At 34.4% G+C, this 26143-nt stretch overlaps 3 protein-coding genes across 3 annotated transcripts; 1 reads left to right on the top strand and 2 right to left on the bottom strand.

Annotated features, from left to right (window-relative positions):
* Nucleotides 1-899: 899 nt before the first annotated feature.
* On the bottom strand, nt 900-3571 carry LOC120217516 (SHUGOSHIN 2-like). Its single transcript, XM_039214601.1, has 11 exons — nt 3442-3571; nt 3068-3246; nt 2961-2998; nt 2734-2842; nt 2594-2617; nt 2427-2489; nt 2078-2243; nt 1942-1993; nt 1650-1832; nt 1357-1536; nt 900-1230 (listed from the first exon to the last, which is right to left on the bottom strand). Exons 1-11 carry the CDS (start codon nt 3491-3493, stop codon nt 915-917), a joined length of 1362 nt encoding a protein of 453 aa, XP_039070532.1. The 5' UTR covers nt 3494-3571; the 3' UTR covers nt 900-914.
* Nucleotides 3572-6188: 2617 nt separating this feature from the next.
* On the top strand, nt 6189-10921 carry LOC120217517 (probable pectate lyase 13). The gene is made up of 5 exons (XM_039214602.1): nt 6189-6464; nt 6781-7461; nt 8377-8593; nt 9462-9664; nt 10642-10921. Exons 1-5 carry the CDS (start codon nt 6334-6336, stop codon nt 10862-10864), a joined length of 1455 nt encoding a protein of 484 aa, XP_039070533.1. The 5' UTR covers nt 6189-6333; the 3' UTR covers nt 10865-10921.
* Nucleotides 10922-14913: 3992 nt separating this feature from the next.
* On the bottom strand, nt 14914-17152 carry LOC120217519 (tRNA pseudouridine synthase A-like). Its single transcript, XM_039214605.1, has 2 exons — nt 15657-17152; nt 14914-15450 (listed from the first exon to the last, which is right to left on the bottom strand). Exons 1-2 carry the CDS (start codon nt 17078-17080, stop codon nt 15081-15083), a joined length of 1794 nt encoding a protein of 597 aa, XP_039070536.1. The 5' UTR covers nt 17081-17152; the 3' UTR covers nt 14914-15080.
* Between the last annotated feature and the right edge of the window lie 8991 nt (nt 17153-26143).

A 26143-nucleotide genomic window follows, 5' to 3' on the forward strand; every position in this document is an offset into this window, starting at 1 on the left:
AAGAGATCCAAGTCTCTGGTATTATTATTGTTCAATCTGTGATAATTCTGCTCATCCCAATTGTATTTTTGGAGAATTTTCATTTATCAAGGATGGGATCACATTGCCTTTTAATCGTCACAGACATCATCATGATCTTCAGTTTCTTAGGAAGGCTGAGGACTACCTTAACTGCTCGTACTGTAGTCAGCGTTGCCGAGAAGAAATTCTCAAGTGTATAGAGTCTACATGCAACTATATTATTCACTGCAAATGTCGGTAATTGGATCTAAAATATTCAAGTAAGTAGTTTAAATAATTAATGAACCATTATTCTCGTTAATTACCATTGATTGCTAACATTGCATGATTTTGTTTTCATTTATTAACATTAATTTCAATTGTCTTCATTGATTGTATATGTGTTTCGCTCGAAATGAAAGGTTTAGAGGTCTTATCGAATTCAGGGAGTTCACAAACGAGAACGATTTCACATTTCGTTTCTACTACTTCGAGGAAAAGGATACTCGAAAACCTTCAGTGAGCTTTATCTATGATTCTAAGTTATTATTGTGTGCGTTGTATGATTAATGGTTTTGTGTGATTAGATTTCAATGTCATTACAGGGTTTGTTTAAGATTTGTTTGGATTTGTGTGATTTGATTTCAATGTTACTTTGAGGAAAATTTGTCCAAGATTTGTTTGGATTTGATTTCAATGTTACTTTGAGGACATTTCTTTTAAGACCTACCCAGTTTTTATTACACATTCAACCTGCAAATGTATCAAAAAGTTACACAATTTGAGGCATGTGGGCAGAACAACAACAAAAAAAAAGGGCAGTTTTAAATGAACGTATTATACAGAAACAACCGCGTTTTGGTACACAGAAATTAGATGCAAACTCAGACTAAGAGCAAAGAGAATGAACTCACTCACTCTTCCCTGCGCATCTTCACATTAAGCTTCGTTTCCTTGTAGGACTGGACCTTCTCGACTGCTCTTCGTAAAGGCCTTCCCCCAGATATCCTTCTGAGTTCTTGAGCTTCAGTTCTAGATGAAACTGTCATATTTCCTTCGTTGTGTTCACTTTTGATTGATGAATCATCAGATGACAGTTGGCCACTTTCGTTCACCTTATCATCATTGGTCGAAGAAACGAGAAATCTCGTATGGTCTACCTCAAACACATCTTTATTCGTTTCTGGTTCTTGTGCTTTAAACCTAACAGATTGTCTTCTTAAACACGCCCTGCAATCAAAACAAAAAAAGAAACCACATATTTTTCCTTTGTCATTGTGAAGTTTTCACATAATAATAAAACTAAAGATGATTGAGAATGATTTGCACTGAGCAATTAGAAATGTGCAAAAAAACCTTTTGTTGCCAATCCCCTCCTTGGATTGGACTGGTTTGATATCAGGGCCACTCTCATACACCTTATCATCACTGGTTGAAGAAACAAGAAATCTCGTTTTATCTACCTCAAATACGTATTCAGTTGCTTCTGGTTCTTGGGATTTATGCCTAACAGATTGTCTTCTTGAACATAACTTGCTGGATAAACATAAAGGAAACCATAAATTTCCCTTGTCATTATGAAGTTTTCAAATTAAAAAACTAACGAAGACGAAATGATTTGTACTGAGCAATAAAAAATGTACAAAAACCTTTTGTTTTCGATCCCCTCCTTGGCTTTGACTGGTTTGATATTAGAAGGGCCACACTCAAGAACCTTATCATCACTGGTAGAAGAAGCAAGAAATTTTGGATCATCTACCTCGAATACGTCTTCAGTTGTTTCTGGTTCTTGTGTTTTACTCCTAGCAGATTGCCTTCTTAAACACACCCTGCTAAGAAAACATAAAAGAACCCATAAATTTCCTTATAAGTTTTGACGAATAAGAAATACACTTCTATTAGAAAACTAATTTGCGAAAAGCAATTAAAATGTACACAAGCCTTTTGTTCTTGACCAATTCCTTGACTTGGACTGGTTCAACATTAGAAGGGCCTGAAGCAGCATGAAAATGATAAATTACGATGGCACAATGAACGGTTAATAACTTTCAACTAAAGTTTCTGTCAAGCAAATTACCAAGACAGTATGATTGCCGCTTCCTGTTCATATTACAATGTTTATCTTCTCCTTGATCTTCTTCATGCGATTCATCTGCCTTGCTACACCTGTTCACATTACAAGGTTTACCGTCTCCATCTTCTTTATGTGATTCAACTTCCATGCCACCCTTGTTTGTTCCAAACTTCAAACCATGGAAAAGATGTGTTAATAACTTGTGATGTGGATTAGAAAAATCAATATAGACGTATTTCTATTTAATGCTTCATTTCAAGGTGTTGGGCAACCCCCATTTTTAGCTTTCTTCAGGTGGCAAACACAAAGGAACCAATAATCAGCGAAATGGAGTTGATATTACAAAAAGTACCTCTGATTTAATTGCTTCGAGCACAGCATTTTTACATCCCAGCTCATGCTTAAGGGCTTTTAGCTGAAAACAAAATGAACTCAATGGTCAAGTCCCAAAAATATACAAAAGCACAAAAGGACAACGCAAGATGAAGTTCAAGAAACTTTAATGTCCTGAAAACTTACCATATCTTTGCTTAAATTAAGTTCCTGCAAAACCAATGTAGGACATCAACCTCACCAGAAGATCATAATGTTATCAAAATATGCCCCTAAGAGTTTTAAACTGAGAAACAGACAGTTACAGAAAAAAAGTACTAAGATACCGCTAACATCTGGCTGTTTGCTTGTGCAAGTTTTAGGTTCTGTTGCTGAAACTTCTCCAAATTGATTCTCAGTTTCTGTAACTCAATCCCACTCAATTTGATAACTTTACTAGCCAAAATTAAGGTAAAAAACAACATAAAAAGGAAAGTCATCAAACACAAATAATAGCAAGCAATGGTTAGAAGGGGAAGGAAAAGAAACAAATACAATCAATCATAGAGGATGCTTTCGATCTGCAATAACTTTCATCAGGATCATATTTTCCTGAAAGACAAATTCAATAAAAAAAATCAATAAGCTAAAGACAAATTCAATAAGCTGTTCAAATTATACCTGTTGAAGCTTGTCGATGAATTCTTTAGTCCCAAGAGAATCAGGTTGCAGCAGCAGCTTTGCACATTGATTCAACACTTCAGGCTGCTGCTTTAAGTTGGAAATGTCAGTAAGCCCTTTCCTCGATGCATTACCCATTGAACACCCATTTTCCATAATCTCCCCTTTCAATTTATTACCTGAAATGAAATTCAACAAACTCAATCTTCCACTACATGGTGGAAGCCATAAAAATGAACTTCTTAACCTCTACATGAGTTCATGGAAATCAAGCTAAACAGGTGACTCTGTATCAAATCAAATTCCAGCATTCCAGCATTTCGCCAGCATTCAAATAAACTGAATAAAGGGATTTCCCTCAATCTTCCAAGTACCTGCAACGGCGGCGGTTCCGGTGTCGAGTATCGTCAAATTTTCCATTTGCATAGACCGAGCTAAAACCCTATTCCTCTCTCGCTGTCTCTCTCTCTCGATTGAAAATGGAAGAGAAAATGGGGAAGGGATATAAAGGGTAAAATAGTAAAAGTGCGTGGTGGTTTAAATTCAGAGTCAAGTCACTCAACGGCTTTCCGAGCCTAAAGCCGAACCTGTCTCAAAACTCTTTATCTAATACAATATTTTATTTGTTATCCCAAATTATATCCATAGAAAATAAAGCTTTAATTGTTAAAAAATACTTTTAAATCAATAAAATAATTTAACATTTTAAAATTATTAAAAATTTAATATATATATATATATATATATATATATATATATATATATATAATTTATGTGTATAAAATAAAATATGATCATTCAAATATTAGTGATATGTCTTTATATTATTTAGAATGAAAAATACATAATTCGACTCGAGATAGTAGTACAATATATTTAAATATTTAAAATTAATTACAATAATATGTTTTCTCCATTTCTTTAACTAGGCCTGAAATATATATATATATATACTGTTGGATCGAATTCAAATTTTTACTTTAAAAGTCGCGTTAAATTTTGAGTTGAATAAATTTCTTTTAAGCTCGAATCAAATTGAATGATAAATAAAACAATAATCGGGCGGGTAGGAAAAATATCTAACCGACCAGGCCCATCTCTAGTTTGGATAAATGAAGTGTGCATACAATTCCTAGAACATGCAACTGGATAAAATAGATAGTTGATTTTATACATACAATATTAGAATATTGCAAGAGCCACCGCCCTGGCCTGTCTTGCCTCGAGCAAATACAATTAGAGGATCAAGGTCGCCTCACTTGCATTTATTGTTATATAAGTTCACGAAATTTAAGCTGAGTTTTAATATATTATTTACATTTCTCTATTTTATATTTAGCACACTTTTTAATTTCTTTGTTTGTCCCGTAAAAAAATTATTATTCTCTCTTTGTTTATATAAAACTTTAAATATGTATTCGTTAAATGATTTATGTATAAAGTTTATACACGTTTCTTCATTGTGAACATGTTTCATAATCATTTTTTATTTCTTTCATTATTGTCTTCAAATTTTTATTTCTTTCATTCTAACTATTATTTTTTAACTCATAATTTGATTTTTTTAATTAATGATACCCTAGTATGAGTTATATACTATACCTTATAACTAAATAACCAAGTTTATTGCTTGATCTATTGGTTTAGTAGTGAAGCTTACACATTTGGGGTCAGTGGTGGATCGAGATAGTTAAGAATGGGGTCCAAAATTTTAAAAAAAATCTTAAAAATAATGGGTATGCAAAAATTTTAATCTTTTTTTCTTTTTTTCCCTTAACACGTCTATGTTTAAGTCCTCATAAAAGTCAAATTTCTATTTCTTTTATTTTATACCAATCAAATGATTTCATATGTTGGTATCCGATTAGTTAAGATTTATTTTAAAAAATAATAATATACAATAAATTTGATATTTTATCATATGTGAACTGTCTTAATCAATAAGATATGTTGATCGACTAATGATTTTCATTTGAAAAAAATGTTTTAATCAAAATAAAACATTGATGATATAGAGTTCTGTAAAAAAAATTCTCATAAGTTGAATGTCAAATATGATGAATAAAATCTAATTGATAAAAAATATGTAAATGTAAGAACTTCATATTATAAAACAATTTCATAAACTATATTTTTAAATAATATTATAACTAATATTTTATTTGAATAAATCAAATATAATAACTTAATATCTAATAATAGACGAAATAGTCGATTGAATAAGCTTATAAAAAAGGGTAAACTAAACATTTAGTATCCCAACTATCACTTTTATTATGTACTAATCACTCAACTATTTTTATTTCAAAACCATAGCTAACATTATATTTTAGTTTTTTAATAATTCATCTTTAAAAAACTAACATTGATGTTGATGTGTTACCATAAGATAATGTCACATCATCATTAATTTTTTAAAAATGTCATGTTAGTAGTTTTGTTAGTTTTTAATTTTGAGTGACTAAAATAAAATCAAAACGTAACGTTATAAATTAATTTTAAAAAATATTTAAATGATCAAAATAGAATAAAAGTAACAATTAGAGTACTAAACGTGTAGTTTACCTCATAGAAAATACATTGCATGATCCTTTGATTAATAAATAAATAAATTTAGATGTCACCCAGCGCATGCATATTGCTTAGCTTCCCTTTTCCTTTCTTGCTAGTTTAAACTTTTCCTATTACACAAAACAGTAAAAGTAAATAAGAAAAGGATCTTTTTTTTTACTTTTTGCTTAAATTATTCTTTATTTTGAGGTGAAGTACAACAAAGGTTACTGAATTAGGTTTAAATGAATTATTTTAACCATCAAACTTTTTAAAATTATAAAATGATCATTAAATTTATTAAAAGATTATAAATATATATATGAAAATTTATTGAACTATTACAAAATTATAATTAAATTTATCTAAATTTTACATTTATTTTAACATTACAGTGAATATTTTGTAATATTTTAATAAATTTAATAATTATTTTATAACTTTTGAAAGTTTAATGATCAAAATTTTCATTGGAGAATAATTCAATGACTTTTAATATGTTATACCTTTTATTTTATTCTATAAATCACTTCACATTTTCCAACAATTTGCAGTCTCCTAAGTTGTGTTTTCGTGCTTTTGAACAGAAATCAGCTAAGCAAAGCCAATTTGCATATATTGTATAAACAAGAGTACCCTTTTATACAGAATAAACAAAACTGGAAGGAAAATTCCAACTTTCCTTGCCATTTGTGGTGCTCCATTTCACTTCCAAGATGCTCCCTTTCACCTGCATTCTCTGGATATGCATCTTGGCTTCAATTCCTTCATTTTCAAGAGCTGCCTTCAATCTCACCCTCCCTCATCAGCACCCTGACCCTGAATCTGTTGCTCTTGATGTTCAATGGTAAGCTAATTTCATTTCAAATGGCTTTTCTTTAGAAACAAACACCCATTTTAGTGTTTTATAACCCCAAATCTTTACCCTTTTTTTGTTTTGTTTTTGGATATATCGAAGATCTTTGCTTTTGGCCTGCAATGGCTTCTCCCCAGTGTGTGTTCTTCACAGAAAGAGAAGGGAAAATACCCACCTTTTTTAGTGTTTTCTTGTTCTTGCCAATTGGATTTTTCAGCTCAAAATATTGTGTTTCTTGAGGATTCTAGGGGGAAATCTGTTTTTTACCCTTGTTTTTACTAAAAATCTTCACTATTTTTGCTTGTAGGAGCTTAAATGCATCCTTATCTAGAAAACGAGCCTTGTCCGTACACGAAAAAGACCAATGCCAGACCGGAAACCCCATCGACGATTGCTGGAGATGCGACCCAGATTGGTACAACAACCGCCAACGCTTAGCCGACTGCTCCATCGGCTTCGCCCGAGGCACGCTCGGCGGGAAAGACGGTCGGATCTACACCGTCACCGACTCGTCCGATCACGACACCGTTAACCCCAAACCGGGCACGCTCCGGCACGCCGTCATCCAAGACGAGCCGCTTTGGATCGTTTTCTCGACCAACATGGTCATCAAGCTGAAACACGAGCTCATCTTCAACTCTTACAAGACCATCGATGGTCGGGGCGCCAATGTTCATATAACCGGGAACGGGTGTTTGACGTTGCAGTATGTTTCGCATGTCATCATACATAACATCCATGTCCACCATTGTAGGCCTTCGGGGAACACCGACATCTCTTCGTCGCCGACGCATGTGGGGCGGAGAGGTAGATCGGACGGCGATGGGATCTCAATTTTCGGGTCTCAGAAAATCTGGGTGGATCATTGCTCGTTGAGTTACTGCACCGATGGATTGGTTGATGCTGTTATGGGTTCCACTGGGATTACCATTAGCAATAGCTATTTTTCTCATCATGATGAAGTTATGCTCTTGGGACATGATGACAGGTACTCTCCATTTCAACACATGCACATACATTTTCAAATTTTCTTTTACACAGAGCAGGTTTTCCTAGAATCAAATCAATTTCAACCGAAAACTCCATGATTAGTCTGCAGCCATTCTACATTTAGTTAGATCTAGTTCCGAATCAACTTGCAATAGATAATGTAGATTTAGATATTTATAAATAGGGTAAATTATATCATATACCATTGAATTTTAGCCGGTGTTCGTATATATTATTAAATTTTCAATTGTTTCAGTTATAGTATTAAATTTTGATTTTGACTTCAGTTGAGTTGTTAAAATACGAACTATATGATCACATGGGAAAAACAACGTCGTTTTGTCTAAAATGATGTTTTAGGCACAAAACTTCATGGGTGTATAGCTTTTGCCACTAAACTTTAAAACAATTTTTTTTTGACAATGCTCTTTTTCGCCTTCCGATGACAATGAATCTTCATCTATCATTGATCGTCTTTTGGGATAAAATCGGTTTGAAAACGTTTGCATTTCACTCTTTTTTCTTTTAATAGGATTGATTTTTCACTTGTTGCCTAAAACGACATCGTTTAGAGTATCAATGGCCGCACCAAAACAGTATTGTTTTGTCCACGTCATCATTTTGATGAGAAGATCTTTTCACTCGTTGTGCCGTTAAAATCTGATGGCCTAATGAATATTGAAGTCGAAACCTAAATATAATGTTATAATTTGAGCAACCGAAAGTTCAATTGTATACATGATACACCGTCTAAATTTGCATTAAATAGGGACCGTAAACGAGGGGCACACATTGAGGTTTTGTCCTCCCGACTCTAAAGAGTTTAATTATGTCATTTTCTGATTCTAAAGAGTTGGAATCGAATCTAGTTTCTCTTAATCGAAAACTAAATTCCTTTTGCATTTTGGTTTAGGTATTTGCCAGATTCAGGGATGCAAGTGACGATAGCTTTCAATGTGTTCGGAGAAGCACTGGTGCAAAGAATGCCGAGGTGTAGGAGAGGGTATATACACGTGGTCAACAATGATTTCACATCATGGAAAATGTATGCCATCGGCGGTAGCGGTAATCCCACCATCAACAGCCAAGGGAATCGTTACACTGCGCCGGGGGACGCCAGTGCTAAAGAGGTATCCGTTTTCTTAATTTTCCATTAGCTTCATTTTTGGCTAAATTACTAAATATATCCTCCAACTTCACTACTTTATTCAAATCAAGTCCCTACATTTATTTTACCTCTATATACACCTTTATTTGTTTTGGTATAAATATCAAGTTGAGGGTTTATTAGAAGATTTTAAGGTTTTTTAAATATTATTTTGGGCCAATATTTTTAATTGTTTTTTTATTCTTGTGTTTAGAATGTGTTTATGGTGGGTGTCTCGTGAAACCCTTTTTATATTTTTTTTTTCTGCAAGTGCACTCTTGTGTAATTGTCTACACTCCACGATGGCGCGTGGATGTTGATGATTGTGTAGGATTTGTGGGTTCGAGTAAAGTTAGCATGTGATCCGGTCTCTACAAGTTTTGATACGATCCTATAGAATTGGATTTTTTTTTAATTTGAATTCAAATCAAGTTTGATCGGGTTATTTTAAGGATATAGTCTGGTCGAGTTCGGATTTAAAGTAAAAATTTTACGATTTGAGTATTATAGTATAAGTTTCTTTATGTATTTAAAGATAATTATAATAATATATCTCTCTATTTTTTCAATTAAGACTATATTTTATCTATAAAAATGATTATTTTAACATAGTTCACAAAGAGCAATCTGAGAATAGTTGTGCTGTGCATGCCATAGAATTGAAAAGTATTGGTGTTTGATATTTGCTTACGATGAACGATATGAGATATGATCCTAAAAAGGACTGGACACTTGAAAATAACCCAGCAATATGGTATCTTATAAGGAACATATACTCGACACTTGAATTAAAATCGGAAGACATTTGACGAAAACACCCCGAGTCTAAGAGTATATTTTCATATGAACAGGTGACGAAGCGAGTGGATACAGACGAGGACTGGGCAGACTGGAACTGGAGAACAGATGGGGACATAATGGTAAATGGAGCGTACTTTGTGCCGTCTGGTGCTGGCAAAATGACTCAGTACATTAAAGCTTCCAGTGTGGACCCTAAATCGGCCGTCCTCGTTGAACAGCTCACTTCAAAGGCTGGCGTTTTTGGTGAATCCAGGTAATCAGAATCTCCATTTGAATAAAATACTAATCCTTTTGCCCATTTGAACCGAATTACCTGTCACTTTTAAGTTACTAATCGTAAAATAATCGTAATCAGAATCTCCATTTGAATAAAATACTAATCGTTTTGCCCATTTGAACCGAATTACCTGTCACTTTTAACTACCTTTGTGTTAATTTAAGTTACACTATGGCGCGTGTGTTTGGTGAATCCAATTGTGAGAGTATAGGACTAGCATTCAACGAATCACATAGCTTTATTACATACTCAGTTGTCCAAATCCGTGTGCCTTTGCATGGGGAAGGTCGTCCCTCTTTTTATGGTACTCATTTCCCTTTTCAAAGGCTGTATCCCTTTCATTCTTTGTTTTCTTCTTCGCCATTTGATTCCCATTGGAACCCGTGTCTTTTTTGCCTTCACTAACCACATAGGTTGTTACCCATTCACGCTAGCCATAAATGATAAAAAAAACTCTTAACGTTGGATAAATTATTCATTTTTTTTTCTGGAACACATTAACCTAACTTCTCATTTTTGGTCAAAAGTGCCTCTATGCGGATTGAGGGATAAAAAATTCGATGTCAATGTACTTCAAGAAGTATCTTTGAAAATATAAAAAGTTGGTATAAGAACTGGTATGATTATCGGATATTGAGAGTTTTCGAGTATAAAGAAGAGTTGTAAAGGGAGAGAGTTGATCTTAGGTGAGTAAGTTGATGTTTCCAGCTAGCAAAGATGTGTAGGGTGGGTTAGTTTTAAATGTGTTACAGTGACAGTGTGGGCACTACTGTATGATGCTTGACCATATGGACAACTAGGTGGACCCTCTTTGCTTCTGTCATGCACTTCTACCTTTTCGTTGTTCCAATTCTTCATTTTTCCTAAAATATCTATATCCAAATACTACGAGGACACGCCCTTTAAAGATCTGATGCATACCTTTGTTTATCGATGTTGAATTGTTTTCACAGGGAAGAGACTGGGAGCTTTTCTTCTCCGGGGTACTCCGGCACAACCAACACTGGCAATGGCGGGTCCGACAGTGATGGCAACTTCTTCGGAATGATATTCGGGAGTGGAGCACCACCGCCCCCACCATCCCGATCAATGGTTTCAATGTTTTGGTCTTTTCTAATTATTCTGTTATTGCATTCGATCACCAACCAAGGTGCTCTGCCATTATTATTATTGTAGTATAAATTCACACTAGAAAAGGAATCAATGATTATTAAGATAAGAAATGAAAGAAAATGTTCTCTCATTTAGTTAGTTTTTTTTAAAATCAATTTATAAAATCAATTTTGTTAAAAACGTATAATTGAATTTTTATTTTTAAGCAAAGAACATGTAGATACATTACGTAAGAGGGCTGGCTTCTTGTTGGATTATATCAAGTATTGCCATAGGAGGTGTATGGAGCCAAGTTCCTCTGAATGGTTTGTCACGGCTCATCTTAGTTAAAAGTATTAGCGATGTTATTCTGAACTCTATTGATCAATCTAAATTTAATTTCTCGACTTTCATGGTTGACCCTATAAAACGTTCGATATTTTATTAACTATTTTTACAATTTCAACATTGTCAATTTCTATTTCAAGTTTCTGGATATTGAGTCTTTGAACGTGAATTGTAATTCCATATATCGTCCATAGTTGAGCAAGAAGAAATGCGGGTTTAGATTTTAACATCTTAATCATATCATTGAGATAAGTAAAAAGTTTAGTTCATTAATTAATCATTATCTTTAATATAAAAATTATTTAATTGATTATACAGATTGAGTTGGTTGATTTGGAATTCATAAGGGCGGCTGATATGGGGCCCACATCAAAGTCGGTAGCATCCCATTTTCTTTGCACTTTTTCATAATATCTACTCCATCTCTTTTTATTGATTTTTGTTTGGCTAATCGTTTTATCATGGTAGTGTACACTTTGCACATGCACAGGCACAGGCACATGTCTCCTTGTTGGAAAATTACTAGACTGTTATTGTCACTTTAGTTGCTAAGAAAGGATTGGTTATGGTATGAGACTCATATCAAGTAAAAGTACATGGATATAATTACGATGAAATTTTAGAGATAAATATAAGTAGTAATAAAATGAGAGTACTGGTTTAATTTTTAATTAAAAACTAGGACGTCATGTTATAATTCGTTTAATTCTGAAATTGATAGGATTTAAGAAGTATTTAAATGAAAAAAAATACGGGTCACAGCTTAATCCACCTAGTTTCAAAATTAAAAGTGATCTATAATGTAATTTGACCAAAAAAAATTGGAAAATTAAGACTCGGTTTGTATAATTTCGAAACTAAGTAACTTATACCTTTTTGACATGATTTAATTTTAGCTTATGTTCATATATATCGGAGGTCTTATGGCTCCTTTTACTTGATTGTTAAAAGTTTCGGTGGAGAAGTGCATGGCATTGAGTGAAGATGGAGATTGTGATGGGGTTTTCCTTTTCGGGGTAAAAAGGATCCAATCATAGACCACTAAGGGTGACTTTAATTAACGGAATTAAATATTATCAGTGGGAATGTAAGATTATCAGGGAATAAGATTACTTAGAATGTTGTATTTTGAGTTTGGTTGATTTAGCAGGAATGTAAGATTACCGTGTTTGGTTAAAGGAATAAAAGATTATTTAAATGTATATTTGACCAAATTATTCTAATTATATATTTGTATAATATTACAAGTTATAAAGTATTTATATATTTTCTTTAAAAAATTAAATTCATAATATTTATATAATTCTTTTACAAAATTAAAAATATAAAAAATGTTTAATGAAAGGGTAAAATTTTATTTTAACCCCTGAACTTCATATAAAATTTTAATTATAGATTTTTTTTGTAAATCTAAAATAATTTAAGGATAAATTTGTAATTTAACCTTTGTAGAATTTTTATTATTCAATGACAGAAGAATAATATTTTTGAAAAAAATAAAAAATTAAGGGCATTTTAGTCTAAAACGCCAGTAATCCAACAATACCTAAGGAAAGGGAGGTAATGACATTCCCGGTAATATACTCCAAAAAATCCACTATTAGTAATAAAACATTACCGAAAATAACATTCCTTGCCAAACCAAACGGGATAATGTGGATTCAATTCCCAGGGAATCTCACATTCCCCCATCCAAACGCCCCTAAGGGGGTGTTTGGTTCAAGGATTGTGGATTCCCATGGGATGTGAATCCCACATTCCCATGTTTGGTTGGCCGAGAATCTCATTCCCGGTAATGTTTTATTACCAATAGTAGATTTTTTGGGGTATATTATCAGGAATGTCATTACCTCCCTTCCCTTAGGTATTGTAACATTACCGGCGTTTTGGACTAAAATACCTTAAATTTTTATTTTTTTTTCAAAAATATCATTTTTCTGTCATTGAATAATAAAAATTCTACGAAGGTTAAATTACAAATTTATCCTTAAATTATTTTAAATTTACAAAAAAATACATATAATTAAAATTTTATGTGAAGTTCATGGGTTAATTTTTTTTACCCTTTCATTAAATCTTTTTTATATTTTTAATTTTGTAAAAAAAATTATATAAATATTATGAATTTAATTTTTTAAAGAAAATATATAAATATTTTACAATTTGTAATATTATACAAATATATAATAAGGATAATTTGGTCAAATATACATTCCAATAATCTTTTATTCCTTTAACCAAATACGGTAATCTTACATTCTTGCTAAACCAACCAAACACAAAATACAACATTCCCAGTAATCCTATTAACTGATAATCTTTTATTCCCGCTGATAATCTTACATTCCGTGAACCAAACGCACCCTAAAAGTAGTTGGTGGTAAAAACAACCTTTCTTGGGTTGTCAAGTGGACCCAATTATATCTTTCCTCAATTTCGGCCGATAACCTAAAGTCCAATTCTCAATCATGCCAATGTGAAGGAAATAAATAATTTAGGCTCAATTATTATACGTTTTTTTAGGGTTCTGTTGCGTTTTTTCTCTCTAAAAAATTAGAGAAATATTGATGCGAGAACATTGTTTTAGGATTTAGAATAAATTTTACCCTAATGGTGCGTTTGGTTTACGGAATGTAGGATTACCAGTGGGAATAAAAGATTACCAGAGAATAGGATTACTGGGAATGTTGTATTTTGTGTTTGGTTGGTTTAGCACGAATGTAAGATTACTGTGTTTGGTTAAATGAATAAAAGATTATTGGAATGTATATTTGACCAAATTGTCCTTATTATATATTTGTATAATGTTACAAGTTGTAAAATATTTATATATTTTCTTTAAAAAATTAAATTCATAATATTTATATAATTTTTTACAAAATTAAAAATATAAAAAAATGTTTAATGAAAGGGTAAAATTTTATTTTAACCCCTGAACTTCATATAAAATTTTAATTATAGATTTTTTTTGTAAATCTAAAATAATTTAAGGATAAATTTGTAATTTAACCTTCGTAGAATTTTTATTATTCAATGACAGAATAATGATATTTTGAAAAAAAATAAAAATTTAAGGGCATTTTAGTTCAAAACGCCGGTAATGTTACAATACCTAAGGGAAGGGAGGTAATGACATTCCCGATAATATACCCCAAAAAATCCACTATTGGTAATAAAACATTACCGGGAATGACATTCCCGGCCAAACCAAACGGGGAAATGTGGATTCCATTCCCGGGAGAATCCCACATTCCCCCATCCAAACGTCCCCTAATTGTTAAGGTCATCTTCATGTGTTGACGACTTTTACAACTGTTGCAGAATGAATGGGTGATAAAATTGGAGTAACTTTTTTCTTCTATGAAGTACTAACGTCCGACACATTATGAAAAATATAAACTCTTAGGGTTCTCTAAATATATGAAAAAACCCGATCATGATCGTGTTAATTATATATTCATCTCCAATACTAACACCCAAAATCCTAAATACCTCTCTCTTCATAAAGATAGCTCTCTCTCGTATACACTATAAGTGCCAAGCAAGGTGAAGAATGGTAGAAGTGTACTTGTCCAGTAACTCAGTTGAAAAGCTGCTATGGATGATCGCAAGTGAAGAAAATACAGACCCGGATTACGGGCGGTCGACAAAAACCAAAAGTGTGCCCTCGAAACCAAGTCGGCTCATTGGGTGGCTGTCCAGAAACCAGAAAAACCATCCAAATGTTAGCAGCATGTCATGAATCTATGCCATGTCCTTCCAAAACACTTAACAGCCTTGTAATTATGATCGGAAAATCTCCAAATTTAAACCTGATCTCGCTAAACGTTGGTAGTTAAAAAAATCAAAACACCGAGTTCCAAATGAAACAGAAACATCATTCAACTATAACTTGATAAAAATTATGTAAAATAGTTAGATTTTCATCGAGACTATGCGTATCGTAAAGATTCTACTCTCTCACACTCTGTATGTCTCCGCTTTTCTCCCCCATGTTACTTTTCTCTTCAATGGTATCTGCACCGTCATCAACCTTTGAACTCTTCTTCTCTTCGATTGTGTCTCCGCTGCAGGCCCGTAAATCGGGATTGTTTCTGTGGTTTAGAGAATGCAACCATAGGCCAACGGTTCCTTCCTCACGCTCCGTGGAGGCGATATGAGAGTATATAAACTTCATTTTGAATTCCTCTGCCTCTTCTTCATATGCTTTCATAGACAATTCTGCATGACTATCTTTCCATTTTTGGTTATAAGACGAAAACAGGCACTCATCCAAGTACAAACCAACCTCAGGTGCAGTCGGTACGTTGATGTGTACATCCCTGAAATTCATTAAGATATATATTGGCCTCAAACGAAAATTCATTTACAACCATAATCTATATTATCCGGACTCTCGTTTTCTCTAAAGTATCTATGTTTAACACTTATGGAGGAAATATCGAGTATATCATGCTAAACACATACCAATTCAACAAGCATCCCAAATCCGGATGGCATAGCAATGCAATGAGAGACAGGTACTTACTTTCGCAATGCAGTTTCAATCAGAGACTCGGGAGCGCAATTCCTCATGACAGCAACTGCCATACCAATCATCTTTCGGATCTGATGAAGCATGAAGCTCTGACCCACAACCTCACACTTGACAAAATCAATGCCCTCCACGGTAACAACTTTGTTCGCATGAAATGAAACAATATATCGATGTGCAGCAGGATCTTCAGCTTTCATCCTTGTAGTGAAGTTATGGAAGTTGTGAGACCCAACATAGTGATTCAATATTTTATTGAACCTCTCCTTCTCTTCCTCACCGTAACATAACTTTCTTTCCTCTTTCTTTTCTACATCAACTTTATCTTCCACAAACCCAGAATCATCCATTTCGGCAACTTCCTCATTCAGTTCAGAAGTCAGGTTATCTTCCTTAATTGTATTTTCACCATCTCCAATGTTCGACGAAATGTCAGGCTGAACAATAGTCGACTTGGCTGCAATAACTTCATTTCCCACTACCCCAGAATCATCCATTTCAGTAACCTCCTCCTTCAGCTCAGATGTTAGTTTATCTCCCATAATTGCGTTTTCTGCATCTGCAATGTTCGATGAAATGTCAGATTGAACTACTGTCGACTTGACTACATAAACCTTATCTTCCTCAACCCCAGAATCATCCATTTCAGTAACTTCCACTTTAAGATCGGACATGAGGTTATCTTCCTTGGTTGCATTTTCTGCATCTTCACTGTTCGATGAAATGCCGGACTGAACTACAGTCGACTTAGTTTCAAAACTACGCTTGCCCATAACACCTATGACTTTACGACCTCTTTCAGAACATTCCAAGCACTTAACAAGCTCATTACCGGACCCTACAGTAGCCATAACACTTTCCCTATCTCGATGACAACAAGGATCAAGAGCAAAAATAGGGATAAGATAAACATACCGCCGTCGATCACAAAACTTCTTTGCATTAAAAGATGCCGTCGCACGCTTATACCCGAATATCCGAATCTGGGTCGGAAGTATTTGATTAAGGCGCTCAACGAGGCCAGGCGGGTCTATGTAGAACCGCCCAGAAATGACTTGGCCCACGGCGCTAACGCCCTTATCGGTTCGGGCCGATCGAGCCCAGTCGTAATGTTTTGGGTTACCACGATCTTGCTCGGGGACAGCGCCGCATTGTAACAGTGCTTCTTCGAGGTCACCTTCGATGGTTTTGGCTCCTGGGTTTTTTTGCATTCCTTGATAACCGACACCGCAGTAGGCAAAGAACATGGCGATTTTGCGGCGTTTGTATCTCCGTTTTTTGGTGTCGGTTGTCGTGGCGACGGCGTCTTCGTCGTCAGACGTGTTGGTGGTAGACATTTTGAGCTTTTTAGGGTCAGGTTCCTGCTGCTGCGGCGGCGAAGAAATGATTTTGGTGACGAGGGTATCCGAAGCGTCCATGTATATAGGGTTCTTAATGTGATGGAGCTCCCCACTTGCCGCAATTCAACTATTGGGGGTACTCGAGCCACCAAGTTATGGTATTTTTTAAGAGTCCCTCAAAGGTGGTTGTTTTGTTTCATTTTCTAACCCTAATTAACTTTTTTTCCTTATAATAACATAAAAGATTAATTTGAAATTTTATTAAATTTTCAGTAATTAATAATATATATATTGATAAAATTTAAAATAAACTTATAAGGAGCTTCATTAGTTAAATGAAGGTTGTATTCCTTAAATGATTTAAATTTGAATAATTATGTCTATAAAGCATACATTATTAATTGTTTAAGAAATTTTTAAATAAATATTATATTATAATCATTCGATATTAAAATAGATAAATTATATAAAGGTGGTTGTTTTGTTTCATTTTCTAACCCTAATAAACTTTTTTCTTATAATAACATAAAAGATTAATTTGAAAATGTATTAATCTTCAGTAATTAATATAGATATCTAAAAGGATTTAAATCCGAGTATTTGTGTTTATAAAGCATATATTATCAATTGATTAAAAAATTTCTAAATAAATATTTACCTTATAATGATTTAATATTAAAATAGATAAATTATATAAAGGTGGTTGTTTTGTTTATTTTCTAATCCTAATAAGCTTTTTTCCTTGTAATAATATAAAAGATTAATTTGAAAATTTAATAAATTTTCAGTAATTAATAATATATATATATATATATTTATAAAATTTAAAATAAACTTATTAAGGGGTTTCATTAATAATTATTGAATGTTGTTTTCCTTAAAAGATTTATATTCTAGCAATTGTATCCGTAAATCATATATTATCAATATATTATGAAAATTCTAAATAAATACTATATTATAATTACTCAATATTAAAATAGATAAATTATACAAATAAATTTTATACATATTTTATATTAAAAAGTTTCTTAAGAATGCTATTAGTTTAGAGTGAGAGTGGTGAATATCAATTAGATATTTATTTGTTAACAGATAAAAATGTCAGTAAAAGAGTTGCTTTAAATTTTATGTTAATTAGTTTAATAATATTTGTGGACACTAATTTTCGTCTGACTTAATATATTAATATATTAATATTTCATTTTTATTATTAATATATTATACTTATTTTATATTTTTTTTCCTTTTATAGGTCCAACAGTACAAGCAGCAGGCTCAAAGCCAATTTCATTACAAGGGTAATCCAACCCGATGACATCTTGGGGACCCAATAGCTCAGCTGCCAAATAGACCCGCGAATCGGGTCCAAAGCTCGACCGACCCGATTTAAGACCTGAACAGATTAGGGGTTGTTGCGAAGTGGTCAGTCGCATCTCCTCAAGAGCCGCATCTCCCGCCGACGACCCCTCACGCATCCAACGACCCATGCAGCAGATTTCTCGACACCAATATCACCAACAAACAAGCAAGTAGTTTGGCATCGTTAGAAGTCTAAAATCAAACGGAACAAGGCTTCTAAACATTATAAATATGCATGAAACATCACAAGAAAAGGGGGGAATGATTAGAGGGAAATACATCCGTTACATACGAAAAGAGGGCCTTTTTTCAGAGAGGAAAGAACACAAGCATCAAGAGAAAATCGCACACGAAAATCAGGAGTATCAACAGAGAGTAAACCTAGAACACACAAAAATTCTGGAAAAAAGAAAATATATGATCGTGAATCAACAAGAAGAAAAGAGAGTTTTTTTTTTTCTTTAATCTGGAGAAAGGAATACCGAGACATCAAAACTCAAAGCAAACCAGCGTTCGACGGATGATTTTGTAGCTTGAAGAAGGTAAAAGTTGAAATTTTTCGTTTGTAGATTTACACGTATTTGTGTGATTTATTTGAAAACTAACCTCGGATTTGCACTCAGAGCTTAAAAACGTTTTAAAGTTGGATTTTGGGGCAGTCACCGCCGGCGGTGGTCGGTGACGACGGACGATGCCATTTTATGATGGTTGTTTTTAGTTCTGGCCGAAGATCATAGAGAACTTTGAGAGAGTGGAGGCTGCCAAAATGAAAAATGAATAAAATAAAATCAGGGTTTAGTTCTTAGTTATATTCAATGTTTTTGCTTCTTTGGGTAAACTATGAATTATATCTTTCCACTGTAGAGTGGCCTCGATTAGGTCCCTAATTTAGGCTTGATTTAATTAATTATGCCCTAAATAATCATGGCTTAATGTTTTTCCGTTCATGACTAATTTGCTTGGAGTGAATGTGGCTTAATTAGTTCCCATGCGAAGGCTTTGTTTTTTTATGGCATGAATTAATATAATTAAAATATTGATTCTCCTTATCAAATCAAATTTGCCTAAAATCGTTGCTTAATTCTTTTAGTGCATGGTTGGTTAATTTGGAATGAAAGTGGCTTTTAATTGATTAATTAATGTGATTAAGATTCCATGGTTTGAGATGATTGTTGTAACGATTACGGTGTTGATTGAGGTAATTGAGGTGTTAATTGATCTGGTTAATTTCCGCAATTGAGTAATATTTTTTTTATAATTTGTGAATTAATTAATCAGTTTTTATATGGATAATTAGTGTTATTAAATCCATATCATTTATTTGATTTGTTTTAATTGTTTATCTATTTATACTTTATTTTGCTTTTTTTTAAAAAAAAATTAATTTCTCTTTCTTTTGATTTATTATTTATTTATTTATTTTCTCCAACATTTTTAACTTTGTAGATAAATTCCTACTGATCAAAGGTAAATAATTTGAATTGAATGCTTTTAAATTTTAATTTAAAGTTTAAATTTTCATAATTAAGACAGCCGACAAATTACGTAGTACCGAAAGGGCGGTTCAAGGGTGCTAATCCTTCCTTGACCGTAACCGACTCCCGAACCCGACACATTTCTGGTACAACGCAGATCAGGTAAGATGGTGTCCGACCCACCTAAGTTCGTTTTAAAGTGGTCGGTGGCGACTCCAATCCATTTTCCTAAGTCGAAGCCCAATTCCGGGGCCCAACCGAAAGACGGTTGTGACAGCTTGGCGACTCCACTGGGGACAGGTAAGTGAGTCAGGCCGAAATTAATTTCTGGTTGTCCTTTTTAGCGAAAATTACAAGTTTAAATTTTAATTTATTTATTCGATTTCAATTATTTATCTTTGATTTTATTTTTCGAGTAAATAGTTGTACTGACCGTTTTCTAATGATTTCAGCTTCCCAAACTTGTTGTTCATCTAAAGGCTCTATACCCGAGCTCCAAACCCTATTTAAGTGGGGGTGAAAGCGACGCCTTCGTGTGAATTTATTCACCGTGCGGGCCTAGCAAGTAGCCTTCGGGATACATATACCTTATGCCTTCGTGTGAATTTATTCTCCGTGTGGGCATAAGGGAATGTTTCCTCTCGAGTTCAACTTAGTCCATACAAGCCTGTGATGGGTTTAGGACTAAGGGTCTGGCAAGCCCAAGGGGGCACCAGCAAGGAGAACTCGGGTACCGTTTTTTAGAACCTAAACTGGGAGACTTTGAAGAATTAGAGTCTACCCCAAAACTCATTCCAAACCCTAGACTGCTTGAATTATTTCATGTTTTACCTTTTGTTCAAAGCATGCGAACTAGACAAATATGCGGTTAGGATTTGTTTAGCATGTGGGATAGAGATCATGTCCGGGTAGGAATAATAAGCATGTGGGGTAGATATCATGTGGGGTAGAACTTCATTTTTATCGTTTTTATTATTTTCACCTCACTAACTTTTTTTTTCCTTTTTTGTTCTCTTTTATTTTATTTTCACCATTTGCATCATTTCAAAAGAGGTGTTGATCCCCAAAAAACATGTTCGTTAACCATAAATAATTTGCATTAATGGACAAAGGGGTTGTAATACAAGAGATAAGAACGTAGGGGTCCGACTATGGTAAGAAAAGACTCAAAAAGAAAAGGAGGACAATCTGCAAGGCAACTATGTGTCACATTCTATCAAGAAGACGTGGTGCCCACAATCAAGTACATCAAAAGTTAACTTTTCAAAAATGGGTTGACAAAGGTGGCAGGGGCAAGACAAGAAAAAGGTTACTAATCTCGAGAGTCCATTCAAAGACAAGAAGAACAAGATGGCAAAACGATAGCTGAATTGGAAGTCATTGTCGACAAATTCAAGAAACAAGCAAAGGAACTTCGGATAATCCATTTGATGGAGGATTTCAATGGAGTTTCTGATTCAGCAAAGGATGAAAGCCAGAGATGCAGTCATTCGATACTTTTGGAACAAGTACGAAAAACAGTTCGTCACTTGCACGGTTTAGCCAGAAAAGCCGGAGCGGTTCGGCAGGGTATTCGACCGGTGTGACAAACGAAGACAGAAGACTAGTCAACTTGTTTTGGGGTCTAGAGGATTTAGTCCGGATGTACCTTTAAATATGTTTATTGTCTCTTAAAAGATAAAACACTTTTGTCCAAATAAAGATTATTTATAATAACAGACACGTTTTCGGATCAATGCCTCGAACATTTCATGCATTTTTGCATTTTACATCTACATTTCATTTTAAAGTATTTTCATAAACATTAAATTTCTTCATGGAGGATTCAATGAAGTGGTTTTAACCACATGACACCACATGGAAGCAAGATTGTAACATCAAAAGGAAAAAAACTGAAATCAGTACAGTGTGAGCCCGATCAGTTGGTTGTATGACTAAGCCTGCCGGGATGATCTGAGAAAAGAGTCCCCATATCCTAAGGTTTACGATGTTGAAGCTCTTAGCTGTTACCACATAAGAAGACCCAAACATTCCTCTGAAAACTGTAAGGCGCTTGCCGAAGAAGGGGGCATGGCATATACCATTTGCACTTAGAGAAAACATCTTTGATCTTTCATGTTTGCTTAATATTTTAAACGATTGAATTTATGCTACTTTCTAAAGTGGAGCAATGGAACGAGCTTTAATCTTTAGTTCTTCGAATATTAAATGAATTAAGGATTCTTTTAATTCTTCAAGAATTATAGATTTTTGACATGTGACAAGATTAGACCTTTCTTATCATGTCTCAAACCCCAAAATAAAATACCTCGATTCTTTACCCAAAATAACTCATGGTCATTACCAAAAAAAACCAAATTTTGACATTACCTCCTTTTGAAATTCTTGAACATTACATTTATCTTTTTGATACACCCATATCTTTCTTTGAGTCAATAAGATCACACCACTGTCTTTTTTTAGACTCAAAATTAACCCTTTTTTACCATTAAAACCCAAGGCATTGAGTTGTTCATTTGAACATGAGCATTCTTCTAAGACACAATTTGGGGCATCTCGTCGGGAGCCTGAACATTGAGATATGTTGGGAGCAAGGAGCAGAAAAAACAATTCATTCGAAATAATTCTCTCACGCATTAACTACATTGTTTTCATGTGAATGAAATTAATCCTAAAAACCTATCCCCTTGGGGATACCTCTTCTGTGAGGACTTCCATATATGAAATGATGAACGGCTTTATTTCTTTATCCCTTCACAACAAGAGAAAATATATATCCCTTGTGTCCCCTTTTGAGCCTATAGTGTTTTTCTTCTGATTCAACCCTAACCAAGGATCACCCTCCACATTAGGGGCCAGGTGGAGAAAATCTGCTCGCATGAGTGAAGGCATTGATTCAGATGAGATACCGAAAGGTGAACCAAATGCCAAGTGCGAAGATTCAATCAGAACAAAAAGGAAAAAAAGAAAAAAGAAAATAAGCAAAAAAAAAAGAAAACAGAAGAAAAAAGAAAGAACAAAAAGAAAAAAGAAAAAAGGACAAAAAAGCACATGCAAAGATTCCTTAAAGACAAATGGCACATCAAGCTTCAAACTATGAGATTGATCAAGCACAGTCATTCTCGAATCTCTGAATCACTTCACTCGAAGATCATGGAACATCCAGAGAAAATCTAGAGAAACACATATGAGCAAATCCAAATTGAGCAAGACATGATTGAAGGCATCAGAATGAATTGATCCTTGGTTCAACACCCTGAAACACTTGTTTGGGCCTATTTATCATTTTCTTTCATAACCAAAAACCCTGGCCTACATTACGTGCCTTAAAAGTCCCTTCTAATCATACATGGATTTCTAAACAGAAGAGACTATCTTCAGATTTCATCCTGCCCATCAGGATTAATCTTTGTTTGTAAAAAACAATGTAATTAATGCATGGTAGAGAAAAATAACAAAAGGGGGTTCAAGACGTAAATCCTGAATAACGTCTTGAAACCAAAGGAGTATTCGAGTTGAAAACCTGAAAAGGCGGCTCGAATATAAAAATTGTGCAACTGAGGCGATCACACAAATTCCTTGATAAGGCATCGCACAATCCGAGTGTAACAACGAAGGTTGGGAGTCAGAGAACACTTCTAGTAGAGAAGCATGCAAGCTACCACATCAATCCTTTGAGCATCAAATACCAAACCTTTGAACATCAAATGCAAAACCTTTGACCAAACACAATGACCTGAGACTTTTTATCCTTTCCTTACTTGACCATCTCCCAAAGATAGCTTTGATCTTGACACTTGTCAAATAGCTATAATTTATTGAAGAATTAACATTGTAATTAATTCTTTGATATCCAATGAACTCTAGTTTTATGATTCGTCTCAATTATAAAACTGTGAAAGGGGCAATATTTTTAAAACTTGGGATTAAACATTTTTTGGAACTCTTTTAATTGATATTAAAAGAGAAAGAAAAACATTTTTTTCAAACAAGACATTCTCTCTAGAGTGGATCTTGGTAAATGACATGTGACTCTTAGACACAAAACTCATGCTCAGAATCAATGCTGAAGCAAGAAATAAGGAACATTTAGGGCATCTTTGAAGATTCAACATGAAATATTGGGGCATTTTTTTGGGCATCTTTGGGGATTCAATCCTAATGCGAATTACCAGGCCTTTTCAGAGATAAAATATAAACCAATTCATGTTATATGCATCTTATGCATACATTTTAGAGCATCATTTTTTCCCACATACATAATTTTTGCAGCTTTTAGAGTCAAGTTTCAACTTCAAGACGAAGGATACTCGATTCAAAAGCACCATTAAAGATTGATGTTGGTTGCTTAACTCAGCATCAAGAAGCTACACTTCGACCAACTCGACAGATTGAAAGTTTCTCTCGAAACAACACAATTTGCTCGAGAACGCAAGTTCAACTTCACGACGAAGGGACCGCTGGTTGTCAATAAACAACTTCCCAATTTCAGAGCCAATTTCAACTTCACAACGAAGAATATTGGACTCCAGACAACTCAAGTTCAACTTCACGACGAAGGGACCGCTGGTTGTCAATAAACAATTTCCCAATTTCAGAGCCAATTTCAACTTCACAGCGAAGGATATTGGACTCCAGACAACGCAAGTTCAACTTTACGACGAAGGGACCGCTGGTTGTCAACAAACAACTTCTCAATTTCAGAGCCAATTTCAACTTCACAGCGAAGGATATTGGACTCCTGACAACGCAAGTTCAACTTCACGACGAAGGGACCGCTGGCTGTCAATAAACAACTTCCCAATTTTAGAGCCAATTTCAAATTCCCAGTGAATGATATTGGACTCAAGACAACGCAAGTTCAACTTCACGACGAAGGGACCGCTGGTTGTCAACAAACAACTTCTCAATTTCAGAGCCAATTTCAACTTCACAACGAAGGATATTGGACTCCAGACAACGCAAGTTCAACTTCACGGCGAAGGGACCGCTGGTTGTCAACAAACGACTTCCCAATTTCAGAGCCAATTTCAACTTCACAACGAAGAATATTGGACTCCAGACAACGCAAGTTCAACTTCACGACGAAGGACCGATGGTTGTCAATAAACAATTTCCCAATTTCAGAGCCAATTTCAACTTCACAGCGAAGGATATTGGACTCCAGACAACGCAAGTTCAACTTCACGACGAAGGGACCGCTGGTTGTCAACAAACAACTTCTCAATTTCAGAGCCAATTTCAACTTCACAGCGAAGGATATTGGACTCATGACAACGCAAGTTCAACTTCACGACGAAGGGACCGCTGGTTGTCAATAAACAACTTCCCAATTTCAGAGCCAATTTCAAATTCCCAGCGAATGATATTGGACTCAAGACAACGCAAGTTCAACTTCACGACGAAGGGACCGCTGGTTGTCAACAAAAACTTCTCAATTTCAGAGCCAATTTCAACTTTGTCAACTTCTACGACGAACGAAAATTTGTTTTTTTTGTCTTTGTCTTTGTCCTATTTTGTCTTTGTCCTATTTTTCGTTCCACGAAAAATGACAAAGAGGGGCAGCTGTGGACACTAATTTTCGTCTGACTTAATATATTAATATATTAATATTTCATTTTTATTATTAATATATTATACTTATTTTATATTTTTTTTCCTTTTATAGGTCCAACAGTACAAGCAGCAGGCTCAAAGCCAATTTCATTACAAGGGTAATCCAACCCGATGACATCTTGGGGACCCAATAGCTCAGCTGCCAAATAGACCCGCGAATCGGGTCCAAAGCTCGACCGACCCGATTTAAGACCTGAACAGATTAGGGGTTGTTGCGAAGTGGTCAGTCGCCTCTCCTCAAGAGCCGTATCTCCCGCCGACGACCCCTCACGCATCCAACAACCCATGCAGCGGATTTCTCGACACCAATATCACCAACAAACAAGCAAGTAGTTTGGCATCGTTAGAAGTCTAAAATCAAACGGAACAAGGCTTCTAAACATTATAAATATGCATGAAACATCACAAGAAAAGGGGGGAATGATTAGAGGGAAATACATCCGTTACATACGAAAAGAGGGCCTTTTTTCAGAGAGGAAAGAACACAAGCATCAAGAGAAAATCGCACACGAAAATCAGGAGTATCAACAGAGAGTAAACCTAGAACACACAAAAATTCTGGAAAAAAGAAAATATATGATCGTGAATCAACAAGAAGAAAAGAGAGTTTTTTTTTTCTTTAATCTGGAGAAAGGAATACCGAGACATCAAAACTCAAAGCAAACCAGCGTTCGACGGATGATTTTGT

This window comes from Hibiscus syriacus, unplaced genomic scaffold (assembly GCF_006381635.1).
Source record: "Hibiscus syriacus cultivar Baekdansim isolate YM2019G1 unplaced genomic scaffold, ASM638163v2 tig00110187_pilon, whole genome shotgun sequence".
Classification (NCBI taxonomy): Eukaryota; Viridiplantae; Streptophyta; class Magnoliopsida; order Malvales; family Malvaceae; genus Hibiscus; species Hibiscus syriacus.

Coding starts and splice junctions, on each gene's coding strand:
- LOC120217516 (XM_039214601.1), bottom strand. CDS start 3,493: ATGCAAATGGAAAATTTGACGATACTCGACACCGGAACCGCCGCCGTT. Junction 2,244..2,426: donor TCGAAGCAATTAAATCAGAG/GTACTTTTTGTA, acceptor CATGGTTTGAAG/TTTGGAACAAACAAGGGTGG. Junction 1,833..1,941: donor GAATTGGTCAAGAACAAAAG/GCTTGTGTACAT, acceptor ATGTTTTCTTAG/CAGGGTGTGTTTAAGAAGGC.
- LOC120217517 (XM_039214602.1), top strand. CDS start 6,334: ATGCTCCCTTTCACCTGCATTCTCTGGATATGCATCTTGGCTTCAATT. Junction 7,462..8,376: donor CTCTTGGGACATGATGACAG/GTACTCTCCATT, acceptor ATTTTGGTTTAG/GTATTTGCCAGATTCAGGGA. Junction 9,665..10,641: donor GGCGTTTTTGGTGAATCCAG/GTAATCAGAATC, acceptor TTGTTTTCACAG/GGAAGAGACTGGGAGCTTTT.
- LOC120217519 (XM_039214605.1), bottom strand. CDS start 17,080: ATGGACGCTTCGGATACCCTCGTCACCAAAATCATTTCTTCGCCGCCG. Junction 15,451..15,656: donor ATTGAAACTGCATTGCGAAA/GTAAGTACCTGT, acceptor AATGAATTTCAG/GGATGTACACATCAACGTAC.